Source organism: Podarcis pityusensis (assembly GCF_964106645.2).
Source record: "Podarcis pityusensis genome assembly, chromosome: 2".
In the NCBI taxonomy this organism is placed as follows: Eukaryota; Metazoa; Chordata; class Lepidosauria; order Squamata; family Lacertidae; genus Podarcis; species Podarcis pityusensis.
The window spans coordinates 124,682,176-124,701,606 of NC_138029.1; the positions used below are offsets into that span (position 1 = coordinate 124,682,176).

The 19,431-nt window shown below is 42.7% G+C and overlaps 2 protein-coding genes across 4 annotated transcripts in view; both read right to left on the minus strand.

Annotated features, from left to right (window-relative positions):
* Positions 1–19,431, minus strand: part of LOC308469397 (vomeronasal type-2 receptor 26-like) — a 27,370-nt gene continuing 7,939 nt past the window's right edge. The window contains exons 2-7 of one of the 3 annotated variants that reach the window (XM_080991786.1): positions 15,272–15,398; positions 7,084–7,323; positions 5,512–6,291; positions 4,942–5,172; positions 3,649–3,826; positions 1–1,691 (exon numbers count right to left, since the gene is read on the minus strand). In XM_080991786.1, the coding sequence (XP_080847912.1) occupies positions 793–1,691; positions 3,649–3,826; positions 4,942–5,172; positions 5,512–6,291; positions 7,084–7,323; positions 15,272–15,355 (2,412 nt within the window). In that variant the 5' untranslated portion in view covers positions 15,356–15,398 and the 3' untranslated portion in view covers positions 1–792. Of the gene's footprint in view, positions 1,692–3,648; positions 3,827–4,941; positions 5,173–5,511; positions 6,292–7,083; positions 7,471–15,271; positions 15,399–19,431 lie in introns of those variants that run through there. The other 2 variants (XM_080991785.1, XM_080991787.1) reach the window with 2 other exon arrangements.
* The window catches only part of LOC308469935 (vomeronasal type-2 receptor 26-like), an 18,847-nt gene continuing 16,172 nt past the window's right edge, over positions 16,757–19,431 (minus strand). The window contains exons 2-3 of the mRNA XM_080993057.1: positions 19,013–19,304; positions 16,757–18,112 (exon numbers count right to left, since the gene is read on the minus strand). Coding sequence (XP_080849183.1) covers positions 17,258–18,112; positions 19,013–19,300 — 1,143 coding nt within the window. The 5' untranslated portion in view covers positions 19,301–19,304 and the 3' untranslated portion in view covers positions 16,757–17,257. The remainder of the gene's footprint in view (positions 18,113–19,012; positions 19,305–19,431) is intronic.

A 19,431-nucleotide genomic window follows, 5' to 3' on the forward strand; every position in this document is an offset into this window, starting at 1 on the left:
TTGGCACGGCCTGATTTTTAGTTTTGTTGTGGAAATCAATAATCACACTCAGATTCATCTCAAAAGCTCTTTTTATTCAAGCACATGGAGATTCTCCAAACATTATCGGCATCATGGAGACTCTGAGGACCCAGCAAATATTTATGCATAAATTGACACACAAGTACCACTGGAAATGAAAAAGTACAAGCAAGTTTCAGCATGTATTAACATTTCTAAATAAAACTGTTCGTCCCTTAGTTCAGCTTTGTACAATATTACTTTCTTGTTCTAAACTGCATGGACACATGGAAGCAGAATTTTAGCAAACCATTTATTCTTGCAGGCTAGGTCATGTAGTAATGTTTCTCTTTTTTCACTAGGGCAGTTTAAATCCTAAATCCTAAAAAAATGATTTCTAAGGCAGAATCCTCATGTGGTTCCCTCTCTCTCTCTGTGTGTGTGTGTGTGTGTGTGAGAGAGAGAGAGAGAGAGAGAGAGAGAGAGAGAGAGAGAGCGCTGGGGTGAAAATGAATTGAAGAAGGTTCAGTTAAAACAATGGATTTGAATGGAAAGAAATATGAAGGAGACAGGTCTGTTGGTTATAAATATATATTATTTGGAGTAGCTCAAAACTTATTTTGGGTTGCAGTGGCATATAAAAACAGAACATTATTGGGGCTGCTCATCCAGATGTTGGGAGTCCAACGAAGCCTTCACACCTACAGTGTAATCATCCTTATCTAGGGGTCCAGTCCATATTCTAGTGCAGAATTTGTCCATACCTCTAGTACTAAGAATTAAATGCCATGCTTAGTTTTTGGCCATCATCTGTTCCTTTGTGTTCAGATCAGGCCTGAGTATGATAATGTAGCACTTTGGGATGAAGATGCAGCCCAGGAGCCCAGCACTGGAGGCCAGCATAGAGAAGACTTGCACGGCTACCATGTATTTCCCCTTGGTGCTCAGGTAGGTGGGCACAAAGGACACCCAAACACTGCAGAAGACCAGCATGCTGAAGGTGATCAGCTTGGCTTCATTGAAGGCCCCAGGCAGCTGCCTGGCTAGGAAAGCCACTGTGAAGCAGATGGCAGCCAGGAAGCCCATGTAGCTGAGGGCAACATAAAACATGGCAGCAGATCCTTCATTGCATTGCAAGATAATCTCTCCAAGTTGGGAGTGCATGTCGGATTCTGGGAATGGGGGAGACAGACCCAGCCATAGGGTGCAGATGACAACTTGGAGACTGGAACAGGAAATGACAATAGAGTTGGCCAAACTTTTCCCCAGCCATTTCCTCATGCTGCTTCCTGGCTTTGAGGCCAGGAAAGCCAACACCACCATGATGGTTTTGGCCAAGACAGAAGAAACAGCAACTGAGAAGATGATGCTGAAGGCCATCTGTCGGAAAAGGCAGGTCACTTTCCTTGGCTGGCCGATGAAGATAAAAGAGGACAAAAAGGAGAGCAGAAGGGAGATGAGGAGGATGTAGGAGAGGTCTCGGTTGTTGGCTTTGACTAAAGGCGTGTCAAGAAATTTAATGAAGATTCCTAACACAATGCCTGTGGTTAAGGAAAAGAAGAGGGCAAAGGAAATCAGGAATCTTCCCAAAGATTCTTCATAGGAGAGGAAGGTGGTGACTTTGGGGACACATCGAGTTCGGTCCTTGTTTGGATGCTGATATTCTGGGCATTTGGTGCATTTATTGGCATCTGCATAGAGAAAAAGAGACTTTGTAAGATGTGTCAGAGCCTCTTCCAGCTAATGTAGACCAGGGAAGAGCAACCTCCAGCCCATGGGTGATACGTGGCCCACTTGGACTCTCCATTTGACCTGCAAATCCAATTTTGGGAAGTGACCCTCATGTACACTACACCTGACATCAGGGTAGGGCTTGAAAGGAACTATTGGGAGCTCAAAGATTGCTCCCTCGTTTTCCATTTACTGGGTGGCAGCATGCATTGCTCTAGGAAGGGAAGCCACTTCTCTGTTTCCACTGCTGTTCTTTCAACACTCAAAAACCAGAGGTACAAACCACAGCATGTGGCAGTTAGAAAGCCCCTTGTAAACATCACTGTGCTGCATTTTGGACACCCAAATATCAGACGTTAGTGGAACAGTGCTGGGCTGCCTCCAAACAATTTTCAACAAAGCCTACACTGTACTCTGAAATGCAATTGGGGCTTTAAAGCATGGAAATTACCTGACATTTTTGTTGCAACAGGTGACTGACAGGTTGTGAGCAGCACCCAGCTGCTAAATTTGGCCTGGCCTGCCAAGATTTGGGGAAATTAAGATCTGGCCCACCAGTAAGAAAAAGTTCTAGACACCTGGGTTAGTTAGATCATTGGAATGACTTCGTATAAAGGCAGATTCCAGTGTATTATGGCTAAACCTTAATGTTATGAGTTTGTGGCTGCCAGATACTTAATCCCCAGACCCAGGAAGTATGAAAATCTTAAAAAGCCAGGCTACTTTCCTCATTAAGTAATCGCCTGGGAGATGAACCATTAGAAGAACAAAAGAAAGGTGGTGAGCCATTATGAAAACCAAGGAAAAGGGGCTCTGTGGCTGAGGGCAATTGGTGTGCCTCCTCCTCCAGCTCCTAGATAGTTTGAAGACAAAGCCAGAGTTTGAAGACACTTTAGAGTTTGGACCACAATTCCCGTCATCCCTGACTACTGGTCCCACTAGTTAGGGATGATGGGAGTTGTAGTCCTAAGTTTGGGAAACACTGCCTTAAACTGATAGAGGCCACAGTGAAATAGCTGGGCCCTCTCATTGGCCCTATGGGACGTGGGTGGTGCTGTGGTCTAAACCACAGAGCCTAGGGCTTGCCAATCAGAAGATCTGTGGTTCGAATCCCCGTGACGGGGTGAGCTCCCGTTGCTCTGTCCCAGCTCCTGCCAACCTAGCAGTTTGAAAGCACGTCAAAGTGCAAGTAGATAAATAGGTACTGCTCCGGCGGGAAGATAAATGGCGTTTCCGTGCGCTGCTCTGGCTCGCCAGAAGCGGCTTAGTCATGCTGGCCACATGACTCGGAAGCTGTCTGTGGACAAACGCCGGCTCCCTCAGCCTATAGAGCGAGATGAGCGCGCAACCCCCGAGTCGTTTGTTACTGGACCTAATGGTCAGGGGTACCTTTACCTTTACCTCATTGGCCCTAGGACTGACTGGGCCCCAGAGCAAGACAATACCTCCTATGAAATCACTGTCTGGAAGATGCCCCATTTTAAAAGTCCACAGGTTTGGTGAAACCAATGCACCCTGACTTATCTTTTCCACTTTCTCTCAACCCACCTAGATAGCCCAGAAACATCAGATTCAAATATGTGTACTACCTGCAATATTACTGGTAGAAGTTAAAAATCATGGAATAAAATGCTGTAGAGTGGATCATTAAATCCAGATTCTACATGATGGAGTGAGTGAGTAAATAAAGGCTTCTTCTCCTGGTGCCAGAAGGACCATGCAGTTGGCAACAGATTAGCCCTCCTTGGGAAGGCCATTCCATTCATAGGAAGCAATAACAAAAAGCTACCCCGTGCCCAGCGAAACAGTGGTGGGAGCTGTAAGCTAAACTCGAATTACAAATGTCTTGTTTGGGCTAGCTCAACTTTTTGCTTCATCCTCCCAGGAAAAGCCCTTTCCTCTGACGTCCTCTCCTACCTTCCTGAGTGGAGATGGTCCCTTCGGAGCAGGGAGCACAATCGTAGCAACATGGTGGCTTCCCTTCCTGCACCTTCTTGGCATATCCAGGGCGACAGCTCTCTGTGCATCTTGAACACGGCACATTGTAAGCATAAGAAGAAGAAGACTCACGGCTCACACATGCTCTCCTCTGGCTCTGTGGTTTGCAACAAGAAGAGAAGAAGAAGAAGAAGAGTTTGGATTTGATATCCCGCTTTATCACTACCTGAAGGAGTCTCAAAGCGGCTAGCATTTTCGTTTCCCTTCTTCCCCCACAGCAAACACTCTGTGAGGTGAGTGGGGCTGAGAGACTTCAAAGAAGTGTGACTGGCCCAAGGTCACCCAGCAGCTGCATGTGGAGGAGCAGAGGCGCAAACCCGGTTCACCAGTTTATGAGTCTACCGCTCTTAAACACTACACCACACAGGAGAAGGAACATCGAGGAGAAAGTGTTAGGAGCATTTGTGTCTATGGAATCAGGTCACAGCTTTTGAGAAGAGCACAGTGGGATATTTACCTCTAAAGGTAGGGTTTCAACACCTCAGTTTTTGGATTGTGCCTTCAATACAAGCATTTCTGCCCACCAGATGGAGCAAGACCCACTCTCCTGCTCCTGTGAGCTGTTCTATAGGTTGTACTGACCCAGGGGTCAGCAAACTTTTTCAGCAGGGGGCCGGTCCACTGTCCCTCAGACCTTGTGGGGGGCCAGACTATATTTTGAAAAATAATAATGAATGAATTCCTATGCCCCACAAATAACCCAGAGATGCATTTTAAATAAAAGAACACATTCTACTCATGTAAAAACACGCTGATTCCTGGACCGTCTGCGGGCCGGATTGAGAATGTGATTGGGCTGCATCCAGCCCCCGGGCCTTAGTTTGCCTACCCATGTGACCCTTCAGGGTAGATTTGGGGGATATGTCACCAGTAGGGTTGCTGCCTTTGTTCTAAAAATACAGAATAGTTTGAGACAGGGCGGTTTGGGGTCATTTTTTTCTTTTCATCTGGTGCTGAATGACTTTAAAGCAATCCATTACAATCTATTGCAGCCTGAATGAATTTATTTATTTTGGTCACTGACCAGAAATAGCAAGTCCCAATTGTAATATTCAACAAACTATGTCTTGGTTAATTAAATGACACAAATAATTTTGCCTACCTTGTTAGAGCAGAAGGGCCATGCAATTGCTTCTGGGTTGATGGTGACATTTAGATCTGAAGACCTTTTCAGATAATAGACGCCATAGGGAATAACATAATTTCTCCTACCTTCTTAAACAGCTTGGGCCACACAATTGCTTCTGGGTTAATGGTGAACTTCGGATTTGAGGACTTCTGTCTCTTTATGCTTCCAATTTTCACTCTACCACGAGAATCATTAGGAAACAGCACCCAATTCACAAGATCGAAGTCAATGGCCACTGCCCCATTCTCATCCAAGTATTGTCCAGCATCTGAAGTATTTGAAGAGAGCCACACTTCTTTCAAGAAAGGATGAAGCTAATATGACATGGAAAACGCCAGCATTTAGTGAGTGTTCTTATGCATTCTTGCAAAATGGCCTGGGATCATGCTCATGTGTTAAAGGGTGCCTTGTAAATTTGTAGCAATAAATGAAATGCTATGCTTGACTCTGGATGCAGGAAAGGGTTCAGGGGGAATGCATCTGCTCTGGATGCAGACGGTATTAGCTTCATTTCCCGGTGGCATCTCTGAGTAGTGCTGGGAAATATTCCCTAGGTAGAACAATGATCTAATTCGGTGTAAGGCAGCTTATGGAATTGCTATCATGTCAATTCTAGACAATGAATTATAGTTTGCAAAAAGAAAATGGTGTACCTGCCATGGCTGTAGCCTTGGAGGTTCAACAATGTCTCCACCCACCATCTGCCTCTTCTTGGATCCAGATGTATATGCTATTTTTAAGGCCTGAGCCACAGCTTGAACACTATAGTAATTGATGTAGCTATCTTGTGACAGGATTCTTTCAATCTCCTCCTGAGGCGGCATCTCCAGATTCTCCCTCTCCCTGCATCTGTCCCAACCCCTCACGGACAATACATGCTTTGAATATGAACAATCGAATCCTTTCCACCAAGTAGGAGAATACACTGGCTCATAGTAGTCATACTTTGTCCTTTTTTTGGTCTTCATTACAAAGGACAAAGAACCATGGGCATACCGGAAGGCTCCAGTCTCATATGTCAAGATTTTATTTGGAAGCGCTGTTGTTATCCAGACTTTCCCCCCAGTCTGTATCCTTTCAAGGAAGGATTCTACCTCCATGATTATAAAAAGTCCATCTTGATAGTCTGCATAGTAAACAAAGACATTGACTTGTCTCCACATGGCAGGTGGTTCATGGGGTATCCACTGCCAAGTTTGTAGTAGTACTTTTTTTGAGAAGGCAACACAAATCTCATTGCTGGTCATCAGAGGGGTCAAGGTGCTCAGGAACCTTTCTCCATTATCGTTGTCTGGAGCAAAGAGGCTGACCCATGTCCATTTGAAATACAGGAGGAGTTGGACCATCCCGTGGTACTGAGTTTCTTCATTGGGGGCCATTCTATAGACAAAAGGGGAATGGACTTTATCCTTAAGAACAAAGCCATAACTGAGCTGGTAAGGAAAGGTAGACAGACTGGTGTTTTGTTTCTTAGGACAAAGCTTTGATACTTCTTTGTGAAATATGATGACAAATTTAATTAAGGTAAAACTCAAATATCAGGTGGCCTCAGTGGCCCGGAGTGCCTTCCATCAGCTTTGACTGGTGGCCCAGCTCTGCCCCTATCTGAACAGGGATAGCCTAACTATTGTCTGTGCTTTGGTAACCCCAAGGTTAAATTACTGCAATGTGTTATACATAGGGCTGCCTCTGAAGATGGTTTGGAAACTTATTTAGTGCAGAATTCAGCAGCCAGGTTGTTCATACATTTGTAACATTTTTGCCTAATTCAAATGTTGCTATCTATTCACAGGTTTAGATAACAAATCTGCTGGAATGTCTTTTCCTGCCAAATATAAAACATTCATCAATGCATTCACCCAGCCACCAGCCGGCAGCTGGGTGAACTCCAGTTCTCAGAATAGCATCAATCAGCAATTCGAGCCTCAGAAACCTTTAGAGACTGAGCACGCTCTTATCAGCAGAGTGAATAACTTCTCACAACAGAAGTGGCGGACAGAGACATGTGTAAGCATTATTTACAGGCGTTTATTCAGCATAGTTCAGGAACAACGGAAAAACATGTCTGCTACCCTTCATGTCCAAGCAAACAGCAGTATACAAGCGGAAGTTCCCAGCAGACTGTGCTGGAAGTAAACAGACATGTGACATACAACAATCCACACATCTGTTCTAAAGGTGGAATGGAACTATCCTAACATGCTTGACATGAACCCAGTTCTTACCTGTGGGATCTTGTAGGTACCCAACATGCTTGCAATGTGTGTGGAGATGTCTGATTTGCCACCTTCAAGAACCGCCAGCAGTTCTCCCCGTCTTCCACAGCTGTAGTTTGGAATGTTGATTTTCCCACCAGCAAGGAGGTCTGTCAGGGCATCAGAAGTCGTTCTTCCATCAAAATAGGTATCATAGATGCTGTAGCCCAGAGTGATGTTAGGTAAGAGCCTGGGGTTATGATTGATCTCCTGAATGGCAAGTGAGAAAGAAAGAAAGTGCCAGTTCCTTCCACCAATCCATCTGTCAAATAAAATGCATCGCATAGTCATCCCTGAACCAGTGAAAATGAAAGTCACATTCCCCCCCGTATACATAAAACCAAATATGAAATGAGACCAGTAGGTTTGGCGAAGTGGGACCTAGGTCTACCAGTACCCATGTCTGCAGCACTTTTTTTGCAAAGGAGAAGGATGTTGGGAAAACCAGAAATCAGCCCTTTTTTGTTTACCACCAGGATCAGTGGTTAGCAGCTGCCACTGTATCAAATGACCTCTCTAGGCATTGTGTATCTCACAAAAATTGTTTATCAAATAATGGTTTGCATGTTTGTAATGGGCGTATGACAGCATCTAAAAAAGCAGAGACATCACCTTGCCAACAGAGGTCCGTATAGTTAAAGCTATGGTTTTCCCAGTAGTGATGTATGGAAGTGAGAGCTGGACCATAAAGAAGGCTGATCGCCGAAGAATTTATGCTTTTGAATTATGGTGCTGGAGGAGACTCTTGAGAGTCCCATGGACTGCAAGAAGATCAAACCTCTCAATTCTGAAGGAAATCAGCCCTGAGTGCTCACTGGAAGGACAGACCGTGAAGCTGAGACTCCAATACTTTGGCCACCTCATGAGAAGAGAAGACTCCCTGGAAAAGACCCTGATGTTGGGAAAGATGGAGGGCACGAGGAGAAGGGGACGACGGAGGACGAGATGGTTGAACAGTGTTCTCGAAGCTACCAGCATGAGTTTGACCAAACTGCGGGAGGCAGTGGAAGACAGGAGTGCCTGGTGTGCTCTGGTCCAGGGGGTCAGGAAGAGTCGGACACGACTAAACGACTAAACAACAACAATGGGCGTATGAGAAGAGCAGCCCTTAATGCAGCCAAGATGAACTGCCTTGAGATCTTTTGATGAAGGGTGGTTTATAAATTTAATAATAAATAATACTAATAAATAAAAGAAGTCTTAGGGATATGGGGCTCTGCTGAGCACTAGATAAAAAGTTATCTGAGTCATACTCGCTGAACTGCACTTCCTTAAGCATAGTAGTCATTTATATTTTGCAATTGCGTGTATTTTGTTGTGCCGGAAGGAGAAAGAAATGCGTTGCTCCCCCTTGGAAATGGTTCTCTCCACCTGCTATCTAATTTTCATTTCTAGGAACATGGTCTGAGTATTCAATCTTCCCCCAATGTTCCATGGGAGACAAATAAGGGAATGAATGTTATTTTGGTTACTTCAGAAAAGCTACAACTCAAGCACACCTCACAGCATTTGCTACCTTATAGGAAACAAGTCATGCTTTGTAGGGCCTCACTCAATTTATTACTTAATTTAAAAAGCACACACACACATTGAAACATGTAAAAGACATACAGAAATCTTTCAATCACTCAATGAATGAATGAGGGCATTCTTCTTTAGACATTCCAAGAAAACACAACCTAATTCAATCATCTTCATATCACAGGTTTGCAAGAAAAGAGAGTTTGTTGCTTTCGTTTAAAACTATACTCCATATTTTTCCGTTGTATTTGATCCCACTGAATGATATACTTCCTCAGTTATGATGCCCATGAGAAAAAGGGAACAAAAAAAGCAAACCAGAAAACAAGGGATAGCAATTTACCCAAAAAACAAGGGATAGCAAGGGAGTACCAGAAAGCAGGGGCCAGGGAGTTGGTAGGAAGCAGAATCAATACATCACTACTTACGACTCAAGACTGCTTAAGGGGGTTCTGGAAAAGGTGAAGGGATATTGACCTCCAATGAATCTTGGAGATATGACTCCACTAATGAGGTGGTCTCCTGGCCTGTAAAAATTCAGTGCGCCGTTTTGATCCCCAATCAGATTCAGTGGGCATTTTGCCCTCTGCTGAATCCCGCAAATTGCAAGAGGCAGCAAGAGAAGGAGTGTTGTCATTCTGGGTCTGCCTGCTACACTTCCCTTGTGATTGTTCTTCCCAACTCCATTAGTAGTTCATTGGAAGACAACCCAAATACTTGCAAGACAGTTCCCAGCTTCAGGGCTAAAGACAAAGGGCCATAGCTCAGCATCTGTTTCACACCAGAAGGTGGCAAGTTCAGTCTCTGCTCACTGTTCCAGGTAGGGCTGAGGAGCTGCTGCCTGCCAGTATTGAACTAGAAGGCAGCTTCCTGTTAAGAGTCACACAGACTTCTCTCCCCCACCTCTTCACCTGCCAGATGCCCTGGTCCCAGTGACTCTGTGTCATGCAACATATTTTATACATCGAACTTTTCTGGCACAATGGAATAAATAAACCCCTGGCACCCTTGATTGTGTTGTTTACCGTAATGTTCCCAAAGGCAATATTTGAATGATGTGTGAGGGCATCCCTCAGACTCCGGAAAAAAATAAGTGTAGATCACTGTGGTTCTGATAATTGTAAGGGGGGGAGGGGGGATTTCCTTTGAGACCTTATGAGAGCAGGTGCCGAGCAGGAGAAAAACATGTTTACCTTGGTTCTCAAACTTAATCCGTTCCGGAAGTCTGTTCCAAAACCAAGGTGCGCTTTCCCATAGAGAGTAATGCAAAATGGAGTAATCCATCCCAGACTTTTAAAAACAACCCCTAAAACAGCAATTTAACATGGATTTTACTATCTAACAAGACCACTGATCCATAAAATGAAAGCAATAAACAATGTACTGCAGTCACACAATCAATCAATCAATCAGTAGCTGAATTGGGTTCCACACAGTCAAAAAAACAAAATAAAAAGGACGCAAAAAAGACAGCATAACACTCAAAATGGAAGCACGTTCGGCTTCCAGAAAAAGTTTGCAAACCAGAACACTTACTTCCGGGTTTGCAGTGTTTGGGTTCCAAGTGGTTTGAGAACCAAGGTACCACTGTACTCCCTTCAAGGCTGGTGGACTCTCCTTCACTGGAGGTTTCTAAGTGGATGGTCATCTGCCATGGATGCTTTAGTCATTGCAGGGGTTGGACTAGATGACCCTAGGGGTCCTTTCCAACTCCACAATTCTTTTTTTTTTAAGATAATCTTTATTGATTTTATGATTACATACTATACATATACACATTAGTTTACATTTACTCCTAAGAGTTGACTTCCCTCCTTCCTTCTTCTGCCTTTTTTATGTTGTCTCTAAGTTTTTCGCATTGTCTTTATTGATTTTGTATATTGTTGTTCTTCTTTCAACTTTATCCGTGCAGTGTCTATATACAAATAAATCTTTCTGTATATACACGTCTTGTTGTTTGTCTATATTCATTTACAGATACAATTAGTTACCTTGATTGTACTTTACATTTTAATTCATATTGTCATTAACATCCAAAAAAGTTTCTTTTAATTTCCCATTATGAGGTTTATTTCCATTCTACTGATTTCACTATTTCACCTTATCCTATGTTTAACATAAATTTTCCCCATTCTTTTTGAAAGGTTTCATCGCCCTGTTGTTTTTCATCGCCCTGAATTTCCCCGTTAATTTGGCTATTTCCGCATATTCCATGTCCTTGTACTGCCACTTTTCTACTGTTGGCATTTGCTGTTGTTTCCACACCTGAGCCAGCAGTTGTTGCATATAGGAACAATTTCTGATCCTTCTTATCAATATCCTCTCCCAGCATTCCCAACAAGAATGCCTCTGATTTTTTAGAAATGTGTACCTAAAGATCGTCTTTAATTCATTGTATATACCGTACTTTCCCAAAAAGTTTTTACCTTATCACATGACCACCATATGTGGAAAAAACCACCTTCTTTCACCCCACACTTCCAGCAATTCTTGTTTCCTGTTTTATACATCTTGGACAATTTAGTTGGCATGAGGTATCATCTATACATAATTTTTATGTATTTCCTTTTAACGATGTACATGCTGTAAATTTTAACTCCACAATTCTATGATTCTGTTATTCTATTATGTACTCCTTGTGGCAGCGTAGGCAATGGAAGATGTCCCAAAGGAAGCTAGTAAGCAAAGAGGACCTGATTTCTAGAGAGCTCTCACCACATGTAATTCAGAGCTAAGCTAAGCATTCTGCCTAGCCCATATTCAGATAAGGAATTCATGTTTAGCACCAGAACAAGAGTTTATATCACTGTCATCGATGTTTATTCATCAAAGCACCCTAATTTAGGGATAGGCTGGCAGAGGATCTTTGTTGTTGTGAAAGATTTTAATTTTACACACACATTCCTTTTTATGGTCCAAAGACACACAAAAGCGGTTTTGAAAGCAACATACAGAGAAAACTTCCCAAGGCAGTCACTATGTTTTATCCAGAGCATGTTGATTTCTAATTCTTAATACATCCAAGAAAATTTTTGCCATGGCCAGGGTAATATCATTTGTCTTATCTTCTATAATATTCTTGAGATGGAAGGTTTTAGAATTTCCAGGTAAATTTACCAATAAGGGTTTAATTAATTGACCCCTGGCTTGTTTATACAGATCACAGTGTAGTAAGATATGCTTCATACAATTGACAGCCTGAGAACGTAAGCAGAGTCTATTCTGATAAGTTATACCGGTCAGTCTGCTGTTTAGAATTTCACATGGAAATACATTTAATCTGGCTCTGCAAAACAGTTGTTGATAATTGGTTACTGATAAATTTGTAAGACACAAGGGTAATTGATATTCTTTATTTTCATGTGTTTTTTTTTAATTTAGTGTCACCACTCTTAACAAGTTTATTTTAATTAAACTGAGATGTATGGCTGCAGACAAAAAGGGACGTGGGTGGCGCTGTCGGTTAAACCATAGAGCCTAGGACTTGCCGATCAGAAGGTCGGCGGTTCGAATCCCCACGAGGGGGGAGCTCCTGTTGCTCGGTCACTGCTCCTGCCAACCTAGCCGTTTGAAAGCACATCAAAGTGCAAGTAGATAAATAGGTACCGCTCTGGCGGGAAGGTAAACGGCATTTCTGTGCGCTGCTCTGGTTCACCAGAAGCGGCTTAGTCATGCTGGCCACGTGACCTGGAAGCTGTACGCCGGCTCCCTCGGCCAATAAAGCGAGATGAGCGCCGCAACCCCAGAGTCGGTCACGACTGGACCTAATGGTCAGGGGTCCCTTTACCTTTACCTATGGCTGCAGACAGCTCCTACCAGCTATAATACGGATTCTTGGTTTGTGAGGAGATTGCCAGCTATAAGCACCATATAAGAACACACAGGAAATGGGTTATACAAGAGATTTATTGTAAGATGTTTCCAGAGAATGGGACTTTTATCCAGAGCCAACAGTTTCTGAAGAGGACACAACCGCTTGATCTTTAAACACCTGGTTTCATAATTTCAATTTGCCTATGTCAAGCATCATTTGTGATGTCAAACTGCTCACATTCCCTGTGGTTAGCATAGATAGCAGGACATACCTACATGGGGTCATGATCACGGGCATCCCAAATTCTGTAGATGGCACAAAACTTTTGCCAAGTTGCCCTTTCTTCATGTCTGGGTCCAATGACTTTACTTCTGCTAAGAACAGTCACATTCTTTCTGACCACCTAAAATAAATGTCCATGTCATGTCCAAAATCACAGTCTTCATTCAAATCCTTAATGTACCAAGCTTTCTCCTAGCTTTCCAGTTTAGAGCCTCATCAGGATCCATTTGACCAAAATATTTCCGTTCCATGAGCTTTTTAAAAAAGTGTCTATACTTTTCAGATTTCTCCAAAAACACCATTTCTTTTTGAGAGTTCAAATTGTTGATAATTGGCAACTTTGGGACTGTTCCACATATAGCCCATGAAATTTCAGCAATCAAGAATTTGAACCCTTAGCAGAAAAACAGATGAATATCGCCCTGGCAAGAGGGGGGAAATCATTTCTACTATGAATGTATTTAATCTACAAAGTGAACACAGTTCAAGCCATACAAGTTCTTCAGTGATCTGCACAATCAATGCCCCACATTACAAGCTCTTTCAATACCACCTCCCATCACTCCTCATCCTTGGCCATAGTGGCTGCTGGGAACTAGGTACAGTTGATTCAGATGGCTGCTTAATTTTTGTCATTTGATCTGACAGGAAACATGTTCCGCTTCCTTGCAGCAGAATTGAACCAATGAATAGTTCATCTTTGAGACATGATGGTTACGTGACACATACTTGGGCTATTGGTCTCCACGCCCCTTGCTGGAGGAAAAGGATCAGCTTTTTAGTTTACATCAATTGCCCAGTCTGAGGAGCCAGGTCACAGTCAACAGCTTTAAAGGGTCAGAGAGCGGAGAACTGCACTAGAAATGCATGATTATGTCTGATTCGCTCAGCTGAAAAGTGAACAATCAGTTTGAGTTAACAGCCACTGAGGGATGGTCAACTAAGAATTGCTTGGAAAAAGGAGAAGTGGAAATCAATGTCAGGAGTAAGGGATTAACATAATTGTACAGAAACTGACCACAGTCACCTCTGTGCAAATCTGGTTCCTCTAACAGATATAAACCCCCCCTAAATGAACCAGTTTAAATTTCTACTGTCACTAGTGGTAGACTCATCTCATGTCCAACCTAAGAAACATGCTACCATGAGCACATAAATTAAAATAAGAAGCATGTGTGCGTGTAGAAACAAGTGACGTGAAGGAAACAGGGAATGCTGACAATGATCTTTTCAGATCTCTGACTTACCTTATACCTGGTGAGCGGTACATTGCAGTAGTAGGAAGGCATTTGGACACACATACAGAAATAATTATAGAGTGTATTGGCGCCTTCTGAAGAATGAGAGGCCTAGGATCTAGAAAAACAAACAAACTCATTCCCTCTATAAGCTTATCAAGTCAAGATTCTAGTGGGGGATTTTCACATATCCCAAATGCCATGTTTAATTTTTTGTTCTCAGCTGCTTCCTCATATTCAGATCAGGCCTCAATATTATAATATAGCACTTGGGGAGGAAGATGCAGCCCAGAAGCCCAGCACTGGAGGCCAAGATAGAAAAGACCTGCACGGCTACCATGTACTTCCCCTTTGAGCTCAGGTAGGTGGGAACAAAGGACACCCAAACACTGCAGAAGACCAGCATGCTGAAGGTGATCAGCTTGGCTTCATTGAAGGCCCCAGGCAGCTTCCTGGCTAGGAAAGCCACTGTGAAGCAGATGGCAGCCAGGAAGCCCATGTAGCTCAGGGAACCATAAAACATAGCAGCAGACCCTTCGTTGCATTGCAGGATGATCTCTCCAGGTTGGGAGTGCATGTTTGAGTCTGGGAATGGGGGAGAGACCCCAAGCCAGATGGTGCAGATGAGAACTTGGACACTGGAGCAGCAAATGACAACAGAGTGTGCAAAACCCTTCCCCAGCCATCTCCTCCCCCTGTTCCCAGGCTTAGCTGCCAGGAAGGCCATGACCACAGTGATAGTTTTTGCCAAGATAGAAGAGACAGCAACTGAGAAGATGGTGCTAAAGGCCACTTGTTGCATAAGGCAGGTTGCTTTTGTAGGTTGTCCAATGAAGAAGAAGGAGGACAAAAAGGAGAGCAGGAGAAAGATGAGGAGGATGTAGGACAGGTCTCGGTTGTTGGCTTTGACGATGGGAGTGTTCCTGGATTTAACAAAGATTCCAAACACAATGCCTGTGATTAAGGACAAGAAGACGGCAGAAGAAGCCAAGAGGATCCCCAAAGATTCTTCATAGGATAAGAAGGTGATTAATTTAGGGACACATTGATGCCGGTCCTCATTTGGATGCTGATCTTCTGGACATTTAAAACATTCATCAGCATCTGCATAGAGAAAACAACAATCCTAATTTGTTGCATTTGTGGGGAAAGGTGGGCCCATAGGAGAGGTCAGGAAAGAAAATTGTGTTGTTGGGAAGGAGGGAGTAAAATTGAATACCATTACAAGTATCAGCTTGAGCCTGGCTGAAATATTTGCCCCATCTTCCCATTGAAGGCCCTTTCCTCTGAGGTGCTGTCCTACCTTCCTGTGTTGAGATTGTGCCTTCTGGGCACGGAGAACAATCATAGCAGCAATGTGGCCTCCCTTCCTGAATTTTCTTGGCATATCCAGGCTGACAGCTCTCTGTGCATCTTGAGCGAGGAATAGTCTAGGCATAAACAGAAGGCATGTCTGTTTCTAATGGCCTAAAGGCCCTTTTTAATGAAAATTAATGTTTTTGTTTTCTTTTGCAGAGCAGCTCGTCAAGTAAACAAACCTCTTTGTTGTTTCTACTTATTTAACAACCTGCTTCATTTCTGTATACAAGGTAGCATGAAAAATACAATAAACAATAACCTAACTAAATAAATAAATACAACTACCAGACCTTTAGAGGATGTCTGCAGGCAGCCCTGTTTAGGGAAGCTTTTAATATCTAAGGACTATAGTATTTTAATATTTTGTTGGAAGCCGCCCAGAGTGGCTGGGGAAACCCAGCCTGATGGGCTGGGTATAAATCATTATTTATTTATTTATTTATTTATTTATTTATTTATTTATTTATTATTAAAGATTCCTGCTTCATTTTTCATACAAGGTAGCATGAAAAATACAAGGAGCATGAAAAATAAACAATAACCTAACTAAATAAATGAATGGTAGTATATCAGAACCACGCACACACTCCTATGACCAGCAGCAATAACAAAAGTCCTTAGACTGCTGCCACTCTATCTTCTGCTAGGTTGCACAGCTGTGACTGAGGACTGTCTGGTTCCTATTTTACTCCCAAGGCTCCACAGTGCCATTGAGGTTGGCACCAAAGGCTGCTCCTAGTGCAGAACATGGTGCCTAGATTGCTTGTGTGTCATATCTGCACTTATTGGAATCAACTGCAGAAAATCCTGTTTTGAGAAGCCTTTTTCAACTGGATGAAAAAGTCTTGACCTCTGCTGTTCATTTAGAATTTTTTTATTTGAACGTGTGTTCAACTACACAGACCACCCTGAGCTCCACTGTTTTCATTCTGTTTTCTTGATCTAATAAACAGATGGGGCAGAATTCACTCCAGTCTTACCCAACCTGTTGCCCTCAGATATATTTGCCCAATGTTGGCCTTGGCAGATGGGAGTTGTAGTCCACAATATCTGGAGAGCACCAAGTTGGGGGGAAGGTCTTCTGCTCTGCTTCTGAAAGTCTCCTACTCACTGTGAAATCTTATACACGTTTTCTCAAGACAGACTCCATTAAACTCAATGGGACTAAGCTCCAGAGAAGGATGTCTAAGACTGCAATCAATCATCTGTACTATTCAACATGTTATTAGACAATTATAGATGTCGCAGGGAATAACAATTTCTCTTACCTTCTTAAACAGCTTCGGCCACACAATTGCTTCTGAGTTAATGGTGAACTTCAGATTTGAGGACTTCTGTCTCTCTATGCTCCCAATTTTCACTCTAGCCCGAGAGTTATTAGGAAACAGCACCCAATTCACAATATCGAAGTCAATGGCCAGTGCCCCATTCTCATCCAAGTACTGTCCTTCAGATGAAGTATTAGAATAGAGGTGAACCTCTTTCAAGAATGAATGAAGCTACAACAGAAGAAACTCCAGCATTGAGAGAACATGAAACCATGATGCATCCCGATAGCCTCTTAATAAGGACCAGAGAACTAGGACTCAAAGGTGCTCATTAGGTCCTCTCATTCTGCTTCAGCATTTCCAGGGTGACCAAAGTGAACAAAATTGAGAAATATTACCTTTATCCTACTACGTCTCTGAAAGAGTGGCCTGTTCTGACGTTTCATGAGAAATGTTTCTAGGGATGATAAATTTAATTCTACAGGGAAGAAAACTCTTATATGATAAAGTGCCTGTTTTTATTAATTCCTTTAACTGTGTAACACATTTTATTGCATCTTTTCTGTAATGGCTTTTGCTACTGCTAATAGTCAGTGTTGACAATGCTGAACAACATGGTCTATTGGTCTGATTTGGTATTAAGGCTGCTCCCTAAATTCCTATCATGGTGATTCCATATAGCTGGGATAATGAATTTCAGTTTGCAAAAGAAAAGGATATACCTGCCATGGGTGTAGCCTTGGAAGTTCCAACCTGCCTCCTTTGCCCACAATCGACATCCTCTTTGAGCTGAATGAATATGCTGCATTCAAGGCTTGAGCCACAGCCTGGATGCTCAAGTAATTCACATAGCTGTCTTGGGATTGGATTCCTTCAATCTTTTCCTGGGGCAGCATCCTTAGCCACTTCTTCTTCTCCCTGCATTTTTCCCAACCCTTCACAGAAAAAGCATGCTTTGAATATGAACAAACATATACTCTTTCCCAAACGTTTAGACTATAAAATGAAATTGGCTCGTAGTATTTATATTTTGTCATTTTTTTGGTCTTCATTACAAAGGAGAAAGAACCATGGGCATAACGGAAAGATTTAATATCACCAAATAAGATTGTGTTCTGAAGAGCTGTGATTATCCAGATTTTTCCTCCAGTTTCTATCCTTTCAAGTAAAGACTGTACTTCCATGATTATAAAAAGTCCATATTGAGAGTCTGCAGAGTAAACAAACACATTGACTTGTCTCCACACTGCAGGGGCTTCGTGGGGTAACCACAGCCAGGTTTGTAGTAGTACTCTTTTTGTGAAGGCAACACAGATTTCGTTGCTGGTCATCAGGGGTGTCAAGGTCCTCAGGAACTTTTCTCCATTGTCATTGTCTGGAGCAAAGAGACCGATCCACGTCCACTTGAAATGCAAGAGGAGTTGGACCATCCCCTGGTACTGAGTCTCTTGCTTTGGTGTCATTTGGTAGACAGAAGGGGACTGGACTTTATCATGAGGAACAAAGCCATAACTAAGCTGGTGAGGAAAGAAAAAGAGACTGGGGTTTTGTTTTTCAGGGCAATGATTGAATACTTTACTTCTATGTGAAAGATTATGACATACTTAATTTTTAATTAGCATAAACATCAAATATTTTTAAAATAACCTTTTTTTATTTAAGCAATTTATAAGTGGTACCTTGGGTTACAGACTCTGCTAACCCGGAAGTAGTACCTCGGCTTCAGAACTTGACCTCAGGATGAGAATGGACTCTAAGCAGTTTTCAAAGGTTCGATTTAAAAAAGACAAAAGTTAAAACTACAAGATCATATTTCATTTGAACTGGCTACTGCATGCTGTTAAAAATAAAGGTCTTCATTAGGCTCTGGAAGGTTTTTAAGTAACCTTGTCTGACCTCAGCTGGAAGAGAGTTCTGTGAAATGAGTTCCACAATTGTGGCTCTTGTTGGAAATGAGCTGTTCATCTGAGCCACTAAGAGTGACTCCTCCCAAGAGTTCAGTGATTGGGGACATGTACAAGGGATTATGTCATTCTTGAGATGTCCTGGACCCAAATAATTAAGGGCCTTATGAATCTGGTTTTGATTCTGCTAACACAGTGGATTGACTTCGCTTCGGAGGTGCACTCCCTTTTATACTTAGCCAGACAGATGCCAACAGTGTCTCCAGCTCTGCAATAGGCATCCCGGCTAGTAGCCATCCTCCGTGAATTTGTCCAATCCACTTTTTTTCTAATGATCCTGAAACTGAAATATCTTTGTATGGCTTCCCATTGCATAAAAAGCAATGTTTCAAAGCAACGTACAATGTAAAGTAAGCAATAAATTCATTATCATAAGAAAAACTTGGTTTTTGTATTGTTTTTCACAAGATGGCAAATGTTGCCAGCTGTGTTTGACTTGAACCCAATTCTTACTTGTGGGATCTTGTAGATTCCTGAAATGCTTGCAATGTGCATGGAGATGTCGGATTCACCCCCTTCAAGAACAGCTAGTGGTGTCTTCCGTTTTCCACAGATGTAGTTTGGAATGTTGATTTTCCCACCAGCAAAGAGGTCTGTCAGGGCATCAGTAGTTGTTCTTGCCTCAAAAAAGGTATCGTAGATGCTGTAGCCCAGGGTGATGTTGGGTAAGAGCCTGGGGTTAAGATTGATCTCCTGAGTGGCAAGTGCGGAGGAAAGAATGTGCCAGTCCTTCCCACCCATCCAGCTGCGGAGGAAAGTATGTCACATAGTCACCCTTGATTCAGAGAAAATGGAAGTCACATTCAGTTACATAGATTATGTTGTGCCGTGGTGGAAGAATTGTGCACTTCCCACTGAAAATCATTCTTTCC